This window comes from Gymnoscopelus braueri (assembly GCF_963280865.1).
Source record: "Gymnoscopelus braueri genome assembly, chromosome: 6".
Taxonomy (NCBI): Eukaryota; Metazoa; Chordata; class Actinopteri; order Myctophiformes; family Myctophidae; genus Gymnoscopelus; species Gymnoscopelus braueri.
The window spans coordinates 29,966,359-29,979,639 of record NC_137607.1 but is presented as its reverse complement, the minus strand read 5'-3'; the positions used below and the strand labels follow the sequence as shown (position 1 = coordinate 29,979,639).

The 13,281-nt window shown below is 39.2% G+C and overlaps 2 protein-coding genes across 6 annotated transcripts in view; one reads left to right on the top strand and one right to left on the bottom strand.

Annotated features, from left to right (window-relative positions):
- Nucleotides 1-4,037, top strand: part of phactr1 (phosphatase and actin regulator 1) — a 43,138-nt gene extending 39,101 nt beyond the window's left edge. For 3 of the 4 annotated variants that reach the window (XM_080430035.1, XM_080430033.1, XM_080430032.1), the window contains exons 11-13: nucleotides 2,019-2,159; nucleotides 2,514-2,590; nucleotides 2,711-4,036. In XM_080430035.1, coding sequence (XP_080286161.1) covers nucleotides 2,019-2,159; nucleotides 2,514-2,590; nucleotides 2,711-2,726 — 234 coding nt within the window. In that variant the 3' untranslated portion in view covers nucleotides 2,727-4,036. Of the gene's footprint in view, nucleotides 1-2,018; nucleotides 2,160-2,513; nucleotides 2,591-2,710 lie in introns of all 4 variants that reach the window. The other variant, XM_080430034.1, reaches the window with a different exon arrangement.
- Nucleotides 4,038-4,596: 559 nt separating this feature from the next.
- On the bottom strand, nucleotides 4,597-12,956 carry tbc1d7 (TBC1 domain family, member 7). Of its 2 annotated transcripts, none has more exons than XM_080430038.1 (8): nucleotides 12,594-12,956; nucleotides 10,966-11,102; nucleotides 9,709-9,789; nucleotides 9,198-9,388; nucleotides 7,612-7,749; nucleotides 6,038-6,183; nucleotides 5,307-5,436; nucleotides 4,597-5,146 (listed from the first exon to the last, which is right to left on the bottom strand). In XM_080430038.1, exons 2-8 carry the CDS (start codon nucleotides 11,075-11,077, stop codon nucleotides 5,060-5,062), a joined length of 885 nt encoding a protein of 294 aa, XP_080286164.1. In that variant the 5' UTR covers nucleotides 11,078-11,102; nucleotides 12,594-12,956; the 3' UTR covers nucleotides 4,597-5,059. The 2 variants fall into 2 exon arrangements, with proteins under 2 accessions (XP_080286164.1, XP_080286163.1); XM_080430037.1 differs by having other exon boundaries at nucleotides 10,966-11,085; nucleotides 12,594-12,955.
- Nucleotides 12,957-13,281: the final 325 nt, after the last annotated feature.

The following is a 13,281-nucleotide window of genomic DNA, read 5'->3' as shown; positions in this document are numbered from 1 at the left end:
TTGCCACAAATGATGAAATCTCAGAGACAAATGTTAAAGTGCGTTGGAGGGTGATTAAAAACAAAGAATGGAGATCCAGGTGGTGAAATCACTGTTCCAGCACTATATACAGTGGGCAGGGTCTAATGTTAAGTCTCCACAGCATCGAGTATAAAGCAATTTAATCCGCATGGAGATTCTTTGGTTTCGGCAGCCCAGAAAAAGAAATGGACTTTTGGAGTGTGCTGGCAGCTTAAATGTGACCACAGCCAACAGAAAATAAAAGGGCTTTTTTTAAAAGCTCACAAATCATCACTGCTCACATGAACAGCAAAAGTCTCTGGCAAGACTGTTTGCTGTTTTCTTCCAGTCGTACATATAGTACAATTTATCGTCTCTGTCGAGTAGAAACCACATACCTGTATGTCCCAAAACTATTACTTGTCAGGATTTAAATTCTATAGCAGCAGATCGACAAGCTTAAAGATATTTTGTGTGACGCTGTCGTATGACGAAGTAGGGCATTCATTTACAAAAACACACAAAAAGTTAAATATGGAGATAGAGGTTTCTGCCCGACAGCTAGGATATTATCTATATTGGGTAGGTTTTTACATCCTGCTCCACACTAGGTTACTCATTACAGCTAAATGCATTCACACCATGGATTAGTTTAACCCATTCAATCCGGGAACTCATCTGTGTCATTTTTTTTTATTTCTTTGGGCTATTCAAAAATAGCTCATAGTGCTACGAGCTTGTAGATCTGTTATTTTTGAAAAATCGTGAAAATGTGTGCAAATCTTTGAATATATATATATTTTTAAAGCGAACATTTGTAACTCAAATCTTTCCCGGTCTTAATGGGTTAAGACGGCTACAATTGTGCTAGGCAGAAGAAGTGTCTGGCTCAAGAGTACATTGACAGTAGCCATTAACAGACAGAGTTGAAGTACTTATGCGCTTCCCTCTCCTCAATTGGGCGGCACTTTCAGAGCATGTTTATTTTAGTAATCAATCATCGATTGTGTTCCGGCTTTGCAAGTTTTAAAGAAAAAAGTACTTTTCTTTTTTTATATTTATTAACCCATTAACTGCCACTGACGTAAAAAACGTAATTTTTCCCGTTTACCAATCCTGCCACTGACGTAAAAAACGTAATTTTAATTTTTTCAAATTTTTTTTTTTTTCTATGAAAAATCTCTGGCAGTGGGCAAACGCGGCCAGCAATAATTGTGGCAGTGAATGAGTATACCTGAGGCCAATTCTACAAATGCCTTCTAAATCAGTAGTTCTCACACTTTCAAAATGTTTCAAAAATATCAGATGTATGTGACTCGCTGTAAGCTTGTATATCTGATATTTTTGAATAGCCAACGCTAAAATCTAAAATGACACTGATGCTTTCCCAGCTTTAATGGGTTAAAGGTAGGGTACGTGATTAAATAGCTCTATATTTCGATAGCACACATTGATATAGAGTGTTTGTTCAGTAGCAGGAGTCTCCAGCTCTTCATTAAACAGAACATTTATTTTCAGGTCAGGATACCAATTTTATCCAATCAGGATAGAGAACTCAGACATGATACAGATTAAACAATTGGAAGTGATGACACAAAGAAATGAGCAGACAGCTCTGGAACACTATAAAAATGAAGCTGATGGGTACTCTCTCCTGATTGGCTGACATTTTGTCAGCTAACTGAAAATGTATTTTCGGTTTATTAAAGAGCTGGAAAGATGGGGAGACTCCTGTTACTGAACAAACGCTCTATAGCAATGATTACTATCAGAATATAGAGCTTTAACCTTTTAACAAAAAACATATGACTTAGTGTTTTGGCAATCATTTGGGAAATTGGGGGCCCAATCGCAATATCCCCACAGGTTGGGAAACGCTGGTCTGCTAACCTTTATGGGAGCAGCTGTGGGTTGTGTTCTCATCTCACTGTGCTGCGAGCGTTGCCTGGCATGCAGCTGGTTTAGCACTGGGATGATTTGATGGATACATTGGCTCTCCTCTGTGTTTCACCTTCTAGCTGAGCGAGAGGCCCACTGTAGTGGAGCTGAGGGAGGCAAAGATTCTGATCCGATTCAATGATTATGTGGAGGTAGCTGAGACTCAGGACTATGATAGGCGGGCAGACAAGCCCTGGACACGGCTAACAGCGGTGGATAAGGTAAAACACACACACACACACACACACACACACACACACACACACACACACACACACACACACACACACACACACACACACACACACACAGACACACACATACTTTACAGCAGTGGTTCTCAAACATTTTAATTTCAAGGACCTAAATTCCTATGTGTTAATTTAACTCTGAGGGTATACAAATTGAATCCAATGGACTCTTACGGGTTCCATTTGTACTCTCAGTTAAATGAACCGTGGCCTGGACCCCACGTTGAGCACAACTGCTCTACAGTATTTAAACCTATTCACAGGTATTCAGATGTTTTGGATTTACAGTATGTTCTGATATCTGGCTCTGTATGTCCTGTTTAGGCTGCCATACGCAAGGAACTTAATGAATTTAAAAGCACAGAGATGGAGGTGCACGAATCGAGTCGACATCTGACCAGGTACTGTATTTGCATTCCTTATTTTTTTGTCATACATTACTTGTTACTTTACGCTTGGCTGGTGAAAAGCTCTACAAGCTCTATTGATTATGTAATAACTCTTGTCTATCCCCATTGCAGGTTTCATCGGCCATAAATAAATTCAGTCAGACCTCGGCCAAGGTTTTTTGCACTCCCACACACAAGCCTCAAGTGCTGGACTGCTACCTGCTGCCCCTGTAACTGCGAACTGCTACTTTTTAGCATCGACTCTGATGACTGGAAGTAAACAACATTAAGTCAGTCCAGTGCACCTTGTGAACTCATACACTGTACCATTGCAGGAAATGGGACATGGGAGTGCGCACTCTAACAGAGACACTGCTGTGGAGAACAAATGTACTTGACTGGCTTCTCTCCCGAGTGGAGATTTTATGGACTTTTTTTTTTTTGTCATTTTTTTTATGATGAAGGGGGTGTTGATATGTTTACTTTGCTGCACTTTTTCTTTTTTAAATTTGGTACTCCAAGCAGGACTTCTGATACAGACTACATGCCAACCGGAATATCAAGAACTGGAGTTCTTGGTGGAACAGACGGGGGGTTTTCTTGACTTATGTCATGTTTTGACCCCCCTCCCTCCCCCATTTCTCTTGCAGACATATTTTCCCCACATGGGAAGGTTTTGCGTTGGGCACATTTCAATTTCATTCCACAGATGTGCAACATCCCGTGTAATCTCGTCTCCCAGTGTAAAAGACACAGAGAAAATATTTGCGGTTGAAGGCAGCTGTAAGCCAAAAGATCCCATGGTGCTAATCAAATCCAAATGCACTCTTCAAAACAAAACTTTTCATATCCATATACACAGTAGCCAAATTATTAGTAATATCAAGATAGTCCGTTTTAGGTCGCTAGCCATTTAGTGGCTGTATTCAAGAACTCTTATCACCTGGGACATTTCAGACAGCTTCGCTACCCGCTCTAAAAACCAAAGCCATTTGGAAACTGTTGTAACCCTGAATGTGTCCCAGCATTAGCTTGTCACAGAGAGTTCTGCAACCCCACTGTCGCTGTGCCTACACTAGTGTTCACAGGGATTACAAACTATTGCCAAATGTAGTTGTTGCATTTGATACAGTGAGTTATCTGTAGACACATTATCATGTTGCCGAACTCTTAGGTTGAGATTAATCATAGTGTATTGACTTTTTTTTTGTGCATTGTAGTTTATTGTCTGTACACTGAGACAATACCATGGTAGTATAAAACAGTGGTCCTCAACCTGTTGGTCGGGATCCCTAGGGGGGTCCCCACATGATATTTTTGGGGGGGTTCCCCAGATGACAGTGAAGTGACAATTTAAGTACTGTACTGCATCAAAAGTAATCAACAAACAATACTATAAAAACTGTAGATCTGCTAAAAGCTTGTAGATCTGCTATTTTCACAATATATGGAACCGAGTCAAACTAAATGTAATGCCTCAAATCCTACAATTTCAAGTGCTTATCAGGGTGGGGGGGTCCTTTGTTCAGATTATTTGGGGGGGGGGGGGGTCGTGCCCTGAAAACGTTGAGGACCACTGGAAAAATAAGGAGATGACATTATCACCTTTCATCCAAATGTTAATTGTTTACAATGCATACACAGTTGAGGAATTGCCAATTCGACTACGTTATTGGACAACTGGCTGCCCTGTTGTCATGATTGTGTGTGTGCGCGTACAGGATTCAGTAATGAGTACAGTTATATTACTGTCGCTTACATTTCTGAAGTTTCAACAAAGACAAAAGTGTCACCCTCAGAAGTATAAGATATGTACATAAAGCAACAAAGGTGAGACTTTAAACATTTTAAAGTTTGTTTTGTAAAATGGAAAACTGCATGTGATTGTTAACTTATTGTGAGTCTTCTATGATGTATGCAGTTTCTTTAAAGAAGGAAACGTATTAAAAACATAAGAAGTTTTAAATAATTTGTGGTTGCCCGTCATTGTTTGAGAGAAGAGAACCCGCACACCTAGCTAAGGGTAAAAGACGTCTTTATTTGAAATATAAACAGACAACGTTTCGCTCCTATGTGGATCTTCTTCCAGGTCCCATTATTACCAACAGGCATCACACTGACATTCACACACAGATCATTAGTTTGCTTGAACATCTATTGCTGCACATTAGCATCATTAGCTGTCCATTAGTCCATGCATGTCATCTCCTGCTCCTTTCCAAATATCACACATTCTCTCAAATAATTAATTTTGACAAGGCTGTGAATTGACTGCCATCAATATGAGACAGTGCCTGCCAACATAGTCTTATTTATTATACACTGGTTAGTTTCCAGTTTTAAAGCCTGCAGGATGTTGTGCGTAATAGATCTCCAGGTTTTCCCCTGGCAGAGCAACCGGTGGCCGGTGGGTCCAGGCGCATCACAGGGAGTGCATTGTCTCTGGTCACAGATGTTGGTGACATCAAGACCTCCGTGAAACTAGACAGAATGCATGGGTGTACCGCAGTATTTGTGCCAGAGGTCGATGGCTTTGGTAACAATGGCATCCGTGTTTTCCTGTGGTATCTGCCAGGGAAATAAATGGGAAGATAAGCTGAGAGGCCACAGGTTATAACTATAGAAATGCAGTAACAGGGGATTAGGCTATGGGTAAGACGGTGAAATAAGGAGCATTTCTTTGTTATAATATTGTTATCATGATGTGTTTTGCTGTTCGTTGACTTACATTGCACAAAAAGTTCACAGCTCCCTCTGGCCGGCTGATACCTAACAGCACTATCTTGTAGCTGAGCAGGATCTCCAGAGCAACGAACACCAGGATCTTACAGGAGCCGCTGGTCACCTTGTCCCACACTCTGAGAAACATAGACCAGAGACAACTAAACTGACCAATCCAAGCAAGTTCCTGGCAAAACATGACTACTATGGAGCTCTGCCAACTAAATAAGACAGGACTTGAGAACGTTATTATGTTTAAGGTGTGAAGAACATTATATCAAACTTTAGTGGCAGTAAGCCAACTCATGACGGACACTTTTTAAACATGTTAAACAGGTATTTTGGATAGTGTATCATTATTTAGCAACATAATTTATCATTTGTTCTGTCTAAATTGCAATATTATCATGCTTTTGTTTTTGGCCTTATAATTGGATAGAATTGCTATTTTATCAATCACTTTTTGGATTAATCGAATAATCGAAGCTCGTTTTTATATTTAAAAAATATCACAACTTGTCGCGATGCAAAGCGTTGTGAGCTTATATACCGGCTAATTAAATTTTTGGGTATTTTATTAAAAAAATAAGTTTAGACTTTAATGACATGCCCAAAATAGGGAGCGGTTACTTAATCGATTATAAAAAATTTGAATATTTTCTATAATTGATTAAATCGATAAGTTTGATTAACTGTTTCACTCCTAGACCAGGTTTCCCCTATTAGCAACACACCAACCTCTGCAGGCTGGACTCAGGCAGGCAGCCTGCGAAGCACCGCTTGAACCAGAGCCCATAGGGCAGCAGAGCCAATGTGCCTGTGTTCTTCAGGTGCTCCAAGAGACGAGGTTCCTCCTGGCTCAGATAGTGCTCCAGGCTCTTTGGCTGAAGTCAAAGACAAACAGTGGTGAGAACCATGATGTGATATACGCAGTGGTGGAAAAAGTACTCACATGTTTTACTTAAGTAAAGTATCAATACTGCTGTAGAAATACTCTGTTACAAGTGAAAGTCCGGAATTCAAAATGTACTTAGTAGTTTACTTAGTTACTTTAGTAGTAAAAGTACAAAAGTATTGGTATCAAAATATACTATATCAAAAGTAAAAGTACTCATTGTGCATAAAGTCCCATTTCAGTTAAAAATGTAAAAAAAAAGAAAACGCGATGCGACGCATTGTGAGCTTGTAGATCGGCTATTTTCAAATGGCCGAAATGTATATAGGGCTGAAGTGGTTAGTGTGTTTTGCGATAATAATCGAAGTCTAAAAAGTAATTGTAGTGGAGTAAAAGTACAATATTTGCTTCTGAGATGTAGTGGAGTAGAAGTAAAAGTACTGAAAACTGGAAATACTCCAATAAAGTAAAAAATCACACCCTGTGTGAAGTGGGCGGTGTCTTGCTAGCTAATCACAATGCTGAATGGAGTCAACCAATCATGTACAAAAGATAAATACATTTATTGAAACACTCTTTATGATGGACGAAACCATAACTTTAAAAAAACCAATATATGTTTTTTTTTAAAGTTATGGTTTCTTATATAGGGCTATGCACATGTGTCATGTGACACTGGCCAATCACAGTCCTGAATAGATTGTGATTGGCCAATCACAGCGCAGGATAATTGTACAAATTTCCAAACCTCACTTATAGGGGCGGTTTCACTGCCCAAGATAATTGTACAAATTTCCAAACCTCACTTATAGGGGCGGTTTCACCGCCCAAAAATCCTCAAAAATGAGTTACTTTACACCACTGGATATACGACCAAATGGACCCTTACAGTTCTGTAACTCTGAGAGTGTACAAATGGAACCCCAATCTACACTGTAAAATCCTCAGCGTTTACAGACCCATAAGGGTCTATTTTGTACCCCTGGTGGTCCCCGGACCCGCCGTTGAGAAACAGTGTTATATACAAATATCTCTGCTGTCACTGGTTTGAATTCAGACTTTTTAAAGTATGTAAAATTTCATTTACAAGTTTACGTCACCATGTTTGTGCAGAGCAAGTTTCACGACTAAAACACTTTTGACGCCTGTGGTATATAGCCAAAAATATGTGGGTGTCTAAAAAATAGTTTATGTAAAACATACAGTGGGCCTGTTTTGTTTAAATTAAAAAGTAAATTAGACTTAGTCAGACATGACAATACAATGTTTAAATAATTGTATACATTCTAACAATCATCTACGGTCATTTAAGAGTATCACAAAAATAACTACGACTCTGACGCCGTAGTTTGACTATATGGCTTAGCCATTGAAAGTCATTGACGTTTCACACGCTTAAGCAAGATTTGGCACTTACCAGATGGGGTATGGAGTCTCCAAACTTGGTGTTGAACTGAGTGACAAAGCACTTTATCAGCCAATAGCAGTCAACAGGGTCATCTACAATTTCTTCCATGGCCCGGCTGATGGACAGGAAGTCGTCATCTTCCTCATCCTGGAACGGAAGAACGACCCATTGATATCACAAGCTACAGCACTGAAATAAAAATCAATCACTATCAAACAACTTATGTTTTTGAGGTGATGAACAGCATTGACAGATTAGACCAGATGAAAGGCAGTGCAGTAACATTTCTATGTGTGGTTGATATAGTATGATATATAGTTGATATAGACAATCTCCTACTGAGGAGGGAAGTATGGTGGATCCATTATCTTAAAACCATGGCACCAACAGGACTCAATGAGGACTTTGATATTAGGCCATATTTGTAAACAAGCCAAAGAAGGGAGTTGTATATGTGTAGGTTGTAAAACGTTAACTTTTCTTTTCCTTTTGTTGTTTTTGCTTGTAACTTGTTGTACACAGTGGCTATGATCTGGACCGGGTCAAAAGATATATAGTTTTTAAGGAGTATTTCTTAAGAAATGCATTTCATGAAATGTATATTTCTTTGGAGAAATATTGCTTGGAAAATATTTGTCAGCAGATAATAAGCTTAGTCCTTATTACCTGTCTGTAGAATCAAATGAATTGAGTTTTCTACTGTTTTTAATTTTTACTAAAGTCTTTTTTCTAAAAAATAGTTGTAAAAATCAAGTAAATGTTAATACTCTGTAAAATGTAAAAGATGAAATGTTGTCTTTTGATAAGTTGTCTCTTGACAAAATGTTGATTAAGTCTTGGTACCGCCCCTGATCACCAGGTGGGGCTGGTAACCAAAATCATTTGTTCCTGTATAAAAAGAGGTCATTTCCTGTTCTTGTTTATACTTGAAAAAGACCGAAAGGGTCGAAACGTCGTATCAGCTGTATTGTGAAACAAAACCTGGAGCATCAAAGTGAGTTGCGAGCCATACCTTTGTTTTGGTTGATATAGTCCTCATATCAAACAATGTCTATGTAAATTAGAAACCAATTTAAAATAAATTGGATAATATGGATTACCTACAACATCTAAATAAACAAAGAAAAATCTGCAAAACATTAGGCAGATACACATTTCCCAGTGTGATATACCCTTCTTCAGCCCTGAAAAAAAGTCAAAAAGGTCCCACCATTTTAGGGGACCAAAAGTAATCTGACAAATTGACATAATATTAAAGGAATTATATCGCCTAGTGGTGTTTCAGCACTTCAGTTTGTAGCTGCCTACGAGTTACGCCTGGAATTAAAAGGCATTTTGGGTGATAAGATGGCAATCCAATAATATACTATCCTGTCTTAATCAGGCCCGAGAACACCATTCAAAACCAACATGGCGGCCACGTCCATTGAGTTCAATGGAGAGGTGGCGCCATGTTCTATTCGGTTCCTCAAGCTATACATGAGAACCAAAAACCTCCTTAACGGCCGCGTCCATTGAGTTCAATGGAGAGGTGGCGCCATGTTCTATTCGGTTCCTCAAGCTACTGTATATATGAGAACCAAAAACCTCCTTACGGGGGGTAAGGTCTCAGAGCGTCGTGGGAGCATCATGTTCTCCAGTTGGAACATGCGCAGGTAGACGTGGGTGGTGGGTGTGTTGGAGTTAATGAACCTCATCACTTCCAGGGCCTCCAGAATGTCCTGGTACTGTTCCTTCCTGTAAGCTCCCACCAGAGCATGAGAGTCACTGTGGGGTGGCAGGATGCCTGGAGACAGACAAGCATTTGAACAGGCATGTTACAATTGTTACATAATGATTGCAATGGACTTATTATCGCGATGTGACGTGTTGTGAGCTTGTAGATCGTCTATTTCTGTCATTTTTCAACAGATACATTATATTGTGTGAATACATAACTCTCTGTGTGTGTGTGTGTGTGTGTGTGTGTGTGTGTGTGTGTGTGTGTGTGTGTGTGTGTGTGTGTGTGTGTGTGTGTGTGTGTGTGTGTGTGTGTGTGTGTGTGTGTGTGTGTGTGTGTGCGCGCGTGCGCGTGTGAGTGTGAGTGTGCGTGTATGTATCTCTTACCTAGCAGTACCTTCCACACATGAATCCTGTACATGGAAGGGAGAGGGAACCTCTGACTGAAAGTACTCAGCTTCTCCACATCTATTATACCATTAAAAAGGACACAACACAAACATTGAACACTAATATTGTAATAATATAAAAACATAATGGTCATTGTGGTCCCACTAATTAATTAAACAAGCCATTCAGGGGTTGACACTAACGGTTGCCTGACTGCCCCGTGGCAGGTGGTGGAGTTTGCTTCCAGGTTGCCCGACGGGCAAGTGCATTCCGTCTTAATTCAATATTATTGGCTATTCATGAAGAACAATGCTACCTTTTTACAACTAGCAGTTTCACTCATTCTTTTTGTTTTTCAAAGTGACTGTAGCCACTCGGCAGTTATCGATTGGATTTAATATCGATAACTATATATTAATATATTAATTTGTTACGAAAAACCTAAATTTCATAATCATCATTTTATAATGATGATTTACTTTTCAGGCAAGTGGGCATGACCTTTGGGCAAGTAGAACATGACCTGTACTTGCACGATGGCTAAGTGCCTCTGAGACCTTAGTGTCAACCCCTGATGATGAAACACACCCACAATGACAGAGTACATGCATGCAAACCAGAGACCGTATCCACATGTTTTGTGGAATCTGGAATGAGGAGAAATCTTAAGCTAAGAGAAAGGGTGGGGTTGAACTCGTTATGGTTGACAATATGAAACATGATGATATAATACTGATATGTCGATTATATGTTAATTGTCAGCCTCTTACATGTCTGGCACTGGCACCATGTAAAATAATTAGCAGATATGCATTTAAACAGCCTTTTAATTAGTAGCCTAGAATAACCATGGCTGACAGAGCCTGGTGTTACACTGCCCTGCAAATGAAAAACTGGATGGAAGAACAGCTTTTACTTCTTGCCTAAGGACATTGTTAAAGGCAGATCTGGATCTGCCTTTAACAATGCCTCGATCTAGCCTCGGAAACACATGCCTTTCTGGCTAAGAAAGAGGCACAGGAGCACATAAATGCAGCCTTCTTTGCAGTCGCGGGTAACGGCAGATATTGCAGAATTCTACTATTCTATCGTAAAATATTTTCTCCTATATCGACCATTAGGTGGTACCTTTAGTCTTGTGAATACGGCCGCTGGTTTCTACCCGAGAAAACCTTGTTCTAGATGGCACAAGACTACGACAGTAACGACACAAGGGGGTTATTACAACAAATATTACAACAAACTGTTATGTACCAAGAGGGTTATCCTTGAGCAGTATCTCCAGTGATTTCTTCTCCTCCACTCCACGAAAGCCCACTTTCTCATAATAGGCAGAACGGAAATTTCTCTGGGGGTCGTCAGCCATGGTTTCACCTGAACACAGACACTGGCTGTCAAAATTACCAAAACTCCTTTATGGTTATGTTACATTTCACATGAAAGAGAAAGAGTGCAAAAGACTCTGGAAGGACTGTTTTGCAGTAACGCCTTTCCAGGATGTTTATATACAGTGGTGGGAAAAGTAAAATGTTTTACTTAAAAGTAAAAGTATCAATACTGCAATGTTACAAATAAAAGTCAGGAATTCTAAATGTACTTGAGTAACAGTACAAAATTATTGGTATCAAAATGTACTTAAAGTACCAAAAGTAGAAAGTACTCAAAATGCAGAATGTCCCATTTCATACGTTTTTAAATGTATACAAATCTTTTGAAAATAGCAGATCTACAAGCTCACAATGCTATATATAAAGTTTTCATATAATTGTACAAGTAAAAGTACAATATTTTCCTCTGAGATGTAGTGGGGTAGAAGTAAAAGTATTGAAAATTGTAAATACTTAAGAAAGTAAAAATACCTGAAAATGTTACAAAAGTACAGTACTTAAGTAAATGTACTTAGTTACTTTACACCACTGTTTGTATACCTGACTTTTTACTCCACAATTATTATTTTTTAACTTTAGTTACTAGTTACTTTGAATTTGAAAATAGCCTATCTAAGCTCACAACGTGTCTTGAGGCATTATGAGCTTGCAGATCGGCTATTTTCAAAAGAGTTTTATACATATTGAACTTGTGAAATGGGACATTCTGCATAATGAGTTGAGTACTTTTACTTTTGGTACTTTGAGTATATTTTGATGCCAATACTTTCACTCAAGTACATTTTTATACCGGACTTTTAATTGTAACAGAGTATTTCTACATTGCGTTATTGATACTTTTACATCTTGAGTACTTTCTTCCATAACTGCATCTAGTTACTTGCTAGGTCTTTATAAATGAATGACTATAGCTTGCTGTTGACCAGCAGCACTGAAACATGTCGTCATATCATGACAGTCATTGATGAACTTCAACCTGGTGTTTGCACTTTCTCCATTTACGGCCCGTACATCTACATAAACGTTCACATTTCAAATATAAAGTGCGTTCTCCATGGCAACGGATGTTACAATTATGTACGAGCCCTCAGAAGTACCCGTATCTTCCGTATTGTTCAATAAAAAGCATTGTAATTCGACCGATGGCCATTTTCTCAAAGTTATTATGTATCAGAGTGAAATACACCTCCCGACCGATAGGGTCGCGTAGTTGAAAGCATCTGGAGAAAATACGTAGAAAATGGCCACCGATTGGATTAAAATGCTTTTTATTGAACAATAAGGACGAAACGGGTACTTCTGAGGGCCCGTACAGAGTTATAACATCCGTGGCCATGGGGTAAGCACTTTATATTTGAAATCTGAGCGTTTATGTAGATATACGGGCCGTAAAATGGAGAAAGTGCAAACACCAGGTTGAAGTTCATCCATGATGACTGTCATGACATGACAGTCATGTTTCAGGACTAGCTGTTAACTGAAAAACGTCCCTACCTTTGTCGCTGGTGGGTGTCACTGTCAACCACAGTCTGCAGTGCAGCAGCTCAGCTCTCCAGTGGCTCCAGCCTGCAGCTCGTTGCTGTCAGTAGCTTGTTGACAACTGGACTGTACACACATCAAGCCTGCTAGCAAGCTAACGTCGCAAATGTCACCGACCCAGCTTCGCTCATGAAAAGTAAAAGACCCAGATCCTCCTCACCTGAACGCCATCGTCCCAATAACAGCAACACCGAAGTATTACCGTTATAACGATAACATTTCTAAGTGCAATAATAATAACAACTGTGTAACTCAGGTGTAACTAGTGTTGTGTGATCTGAAGAGTGCGCAAACATCAACTTCCGGTCCTGAAGTTCCCTCCTGTTTTTCAAAATAAAAGTCGTGAGATCGCATCGGTTTTAGAGAAAATATGAAAGCTCTCATTTATGTTAAAAGTTATGTTGAAAGATGACAGCCCTTTTTAGAAAATATTTACAAAGTTGTTCAAATTAATTAGGGAAATACAAATCCTTAAATGTTGACCCAACGTCACTAATTGGTTTATCTGTCGTTTTAATACACCCATTCTCTCAGAGAACCTGTAACCGCAGGTAAACATTGTTGAATATTTTCATAGATACTTACACCATCCTTGTAATAACAACATATCTACAATAGAGATAGAATATTGCGCTGTCTCTGC